This window comes from Phoxinus phoxinus (genome assembly GCF_949152265.1).
Source record: "Phoxinus phoxinus genome assembly, chromosome: 3".
In the NCBI taxonomy this organism is placed as follows: domain Eukaryota; kingdom Metazoa; phylum Chordata; class Actinopteri; order Cypriniformes; family Leuciscidae; genus Phoxinus; species Phoxinus phoxinus.
The window spans coordinates 1579486-1584485 of record NC_136878.1 but is presented as its reverse complement, the minus strand read 5'-3'; the positions used below and the strand labels follow the sequence as shown (position 1 = coordinate 1584485).

Here is a 5000-nt window from a genome sequence, read left to right as displayed (position 1 = left end):
ACTACGACGGTAATAGCCTGCCGACACCAAACATGAGACGCCGGTGTTAAAGTCAATGGAGCGCTGTGAACAAGTGTCGGACCGCTGTGGAGCTCGTTCTCGGCTGCGCTGTGATTGGTCAATCCACATTCTAGGGCGTGGCTTAGCCAAAGGCGAATTGTCTGTTCGCAAAGACCCGCCCCCTATAGTTACTGTTGCTATGTCCAACAAGCCACGCCCACTTTCACACCACATCATGTTCTCACGCAGTGAAAAACACATCGTGGAGCAGAGAGACACTGACAGACACAGACCAGCTGACTTCGGTTACTTTTGATATTAAACATTAAACAAAGTCTCACCTTTCAAATTTGGTCATTATTTGTAAAGAAATGTAAACAATAAATAGCGTTTTGTGTCTCTTTAATGTGTGTGTCAGATCGCTCAGTTAAAGCCGCTCGTGAACCGATCATCTCTTCCTTCTAGATCATTTATAGCATCAAATAAACATGAATGAACATCAGAAGGAATGTAGTTATAGAAACAACATTCTTTCTGAATGCACTACCTACCAGACCACTACACTAGATGCTTCACACACACCCTGTATGTATTTACACACACACACACACACACACACACACACACACACACACACACACACACACACACACATATTGCAGTTAAATACATTTGTTGACATGTAGCACAGACTCTCTCTCTCTGTGTGTGTGTGTGTGTGTGTGTGTGTGTGTGTGTGTGTGTGTGTGTGTGTGTGAGTGTGTGTGTGTGTGTGTGTGTGTGTGTACTTGTACTTGTACAACTATCTTTGTGAGGACCAGTTTGAGTTTTAGACCATTGGAGTGAGGACAAAGAGAGTAAAGTGAGGACATTATGGCCGGTCCTCTGAGACCCCTTTAAAGGCCTGTTTGAGGGTCAAGACTTGGTTTTAGGGATCAGGTTATAATGAGGTTAAAGGATAATTCCGGTATTCAACACCTTGAGTCTATATTGTAGTTTGTTTTGGATGAACAAGAGTGGTGGACAACATTTTTTTGACAATGGTTCCTCTCTCGAGTTTTTGACTATAATAGAATTGGCCATGGACCCATTTAACATTGGAGTCAATGTGCATGTCCGAAAATGTCATTAAAACAGCCAATAATGTTCGTTTACAAAACTGTGCAACTCACCGAGTGATTAGTGGTGTTCGTTGATGTTCCAGAAACAAAAAGTGTAGCGAAATACAGTTTCTGTCGTGTTTTATTCGCCATTGAGCGGAAGTTACACGGTTGTGAAGTGTCTGAAAAAATAGTTCCACTATAGCAAAATAAACGGATTGGAATCATATATTGCGACGATATATTGTTTATAATCATCAACGAACACCACTAACCACTCGGTGAGTTTAACAGTTTTGTAAACGAACATTATTGGCTGTTTTAATGACATTTTCGGACATGCACATTGACTCCAATGTTAAATGGGTCCATGGCCAATTCTTTTATAGTCAAAAACTCGAGAGAGGAACCATTGTCAAAAAAATGTTGTCCACCACTCTTGTTCATCCAAAACAAACTACAATATAGACTCAAGGTGTTAAATACCGGAATTATCCTTTAAGGGCAGGTTTAGGGTCAGGGGTCGGGTTAGGCACTCAGTTGTGATGGGTAAGGTTAGGGTAAACTGCTAGAGATTGCATTGTGTCAATGAATGTCCTCATAAAGATAGGTGTGTGTGTGTGTGTGTGTGTGTGTGTGAGTGTGTGTGTCTCAGGTGTCTTAATCTGTGTGTGTGAGCAGCAGTCTCTCTCTGCTCCTCCTCTCTGATAATAGGATTTGTCCCATTAGAGGCTGATTACTGCGGCTCTGCTATTAAACCTGCATGTGATCGCGAGGGCCGTCGAGGGCCCGTCCCTCAGAGGTGTGTGTGAGCAGCGGGACACTCGCCACAGATTAAACTCATTACAATCTTACACTGAGAGAATAAGAACAAGCCGGTCCGCGTCCCACAGAGAGACGGCTGCTTCACACACCTGTGCGCTCAATATACCACAGCCTTCCTGACAACATCACGGTCTCTCACACACACACACACACACACTGAGGAGGAAATCTTTTTGTGTCCATAAACAAGCTCTCCTAAAAACACTCTATTAATCTTTAATCTCTGCTGAAGTACAAAAAGACGTTTAATAATCTTGCAATGAAACATCAAAGTGATCATGAAGAATCAAAATAGTTTTCTTTTGAACCTGACATTTATTTTCCTGTCAAAATTCCATTTTAATTTTTTTATTTTAGATAAAGTGAAAGTAAAACACTGTAAAAATAATTTTTCGAAGGTGTACTGTGAATAAAGCTGACTTTTATACGAGTACATTTTACAAGAAAATACTATTTTAGTCTTTTAGTGTCAGTTTCTTTGTAATCAATTGTAAATATGTACTAGTGATTTCTACACCAGTTTTTGTTTTCAGTGATTCAGTTCAGTGATAAAGTATAGTGTTTCATATATATATTATTATTTAATATATTGCAACAAAACAACCACAGACAACTAGAAAAGTCTAAGCACATGTGAATGCATTGAACATTGAAGAACATTCACTCACTGAGACCTCTGGAGCGACAGAATTTCAGTTGTTTATAATTATTTTAATATATTGCCACTCCTAGTGTCTGTAAATACAAAAAATTAGCTGCTTTGTCATTTATGTACTTGGATTATTTATGAAATGAACACAGCCGTTTTTATCTTGAATTCTATCTTGATTTTTATTTTTATTTTTCAAAATTTGTGTTTGGTTTATATATTTGGATTTAAATTATCACATTTTGTTGCTTTTATTCTGTTTTTATAAACTGCTGACTGGATTGAGTCATTGGGAATGTAATGTTGTTGAAACTTTATTACAATGGCAATAAAGAAATCTATAATCTGAAACATTTTGAATGGCCTCGGAGCCGCTAGTTAAAGCGGTGGTTGATTATGATTTGACGTTTCTAACTGTAGTTAGTGTGTAGTGTTGTGTTTGATCATAAACAACATCTGCAAAGTTACAACGCTCAAAGTTCAGAGCAAAGGGAGATATTTGCTTTTAAAGAAATCGCTTTTTAAGAACTACAACAAACCCTAAAATTTACATAAGCCCCGCCCCCAGAACACGATTTATAGATTATCATGACAGAATATGCTAATCAATGACTACAAGGTGTGTGTGTGTGTGTGTGTGTGTGTGTGTGTGTGTGTGTGTGTGTGTGTGTGTGTGTGTGTGGTAAAAGGACCTGAGCTGTTGAAGCTCCGCCCCCTGTGCCGGGAGCAGCAGCTCATTTGCATTTAAAGGGACAGACACAAACCGGTGTGTTTTTGCTCAACCTTTATAAGTGACGATTTTAACATGCGATATAAAAATATCTGTGTGGTATTTTGAGCTAAAACTTCACACACACACTCTGGGGACATCAGAGAATTATTCTACATCTTGTGACAGGGCATGACACCACCGCTTCAATGTTCTGCTGTGGTTCTGTGTCCGCTCAGGGTTCTGGTACAGTCCGGAGTGTGAGTTTGTCCGTCACTGTGTGGATAAGTCTCAGGAGAACGTGGAGGGTCGTGTTCAGCTGTCGGTGTTTAAAGGACAGGTTTACATCCTCGGCCGAGAGTCGCCCAAATCCCTGTACAACGAGGAGCTGGTCAGGTAAACGCACAACATCACCTGTTCATCTACAGCACTGGATCCGCTCCACACATCACGGACTCTGAACTTCTGCTTCAGAGCCAACTATACATCGTACGGGTCAAAATTATAAATTTTTCTTTTATGCCAAAAATCATTAGGATATTAAGATCATGTTCCATGAAGATATTTAGTAAATGTCCTACCGTAAATATATAAAACATGTATTTTTGTGAGTGAATGCAGCACAATCGTGAACATAAATGCACAACTTTAAAGGAGATTTTCTCAATGTTTTACATTTTTTTGCTCCTCAGATTCCAGATTTTCAATAGTTGTGTCTCAACCAGATATTGTCCTATCATAACAAACCACACATCAGTGGAGAGATTATTTATCCAGCTTCAGATGATGTATAAATCTCAATTTAATAAAATTGACCCATGTGACTGGTGTTGTGGTCCAGGGTCATATATAAGCTTATTGACTGCAATTGTCAAAATAAAGGCTGTGATTTTATTAAATAAATATATTATTATATTTAAATATATCATTACATATATTCACTCTGATATATACACTGTTTTCAGCGTCTTAATTCGCAGGAAATGTTTACAGATAACAAGATGTGCACCGCTAGTTTTACTTTATTTACACATTCGCATAATTTCTAACATTTTGTTGTTAAAACAAATAAAAGCTTGAGGATCTGAAATATTAAAAGTGGAGAATTTAAGACATAAGTTGTAGTTTTGTAGTTAACTATAATCATTTTTATATATATATATAATTTTTTTTTATATCTTTATTTATTTGTAATGTACAACTGATATTATAGAAAATAATTAGAATTAGAATTTTTATTATATAAAAATATGATATATTATATAAATATTATTATTAATGATATTATTATTTTTAATTCAGCTTGACAGGGCTCCTAAAACACCCGTGTGAATATAATGAGAGAACTACAACTAAACAGAAGTTTACTAAATGTTTACATGCGTGTCATGTGATCATCAGAGAACCGTGAACATGCGGATGTGTTGATATACATTATTAAAATAATAGCAGGAATTAAATAATGATGATGTCCAGTCACAGGACTGGACACTGAGATCATTGGGGTTTGACCCCTGCGTGACCCCTGCGTGTCCTGAGGGCAGATCAGCTCATCTCAGATGCTAATGGCCTCTCAGCCGCGCGGGGGAAGTTGTGCGTTTCATGGCGTTTAAGTTTTAAGTGTGGAAGCGTACGGTTGAGGGATCGAACCCTTTCCCCGTCCTCCATTAGCTCGAGGGGACAGAACCGTGGAAGAAGCGCATTATGAGTTTGTAGT

At 38.2% G+C, this 5000-nt stretch overlaps 1 protein-coding gene across 2 annotated transcripts in view; it reads left to right on the top strand.

Annotated features, from left to right (window-relative positions):
• Positions 1-5000, top strand: part of ass1 (argininosuccinate synthase 1) — a 53597-nt gene that overhangs the window by 42620 nt on the left and 5977 nt on the right. The window contains exon 13 of one of the 2 annotated variants that reach the window (XM_079607661.1): positions 3523-3679. In XM_079607661.1, the coding sequence (XP_079463787.1) occupies positions 3523-3679 (157 nt within the window). Of the gene's footprint in view, positions 1-1829; positions 1865-3522; positions 3680-5000 lie in introns of those variants that run through there. The other variant, XM_079607662.1, reaches the window with a different exon arrangement.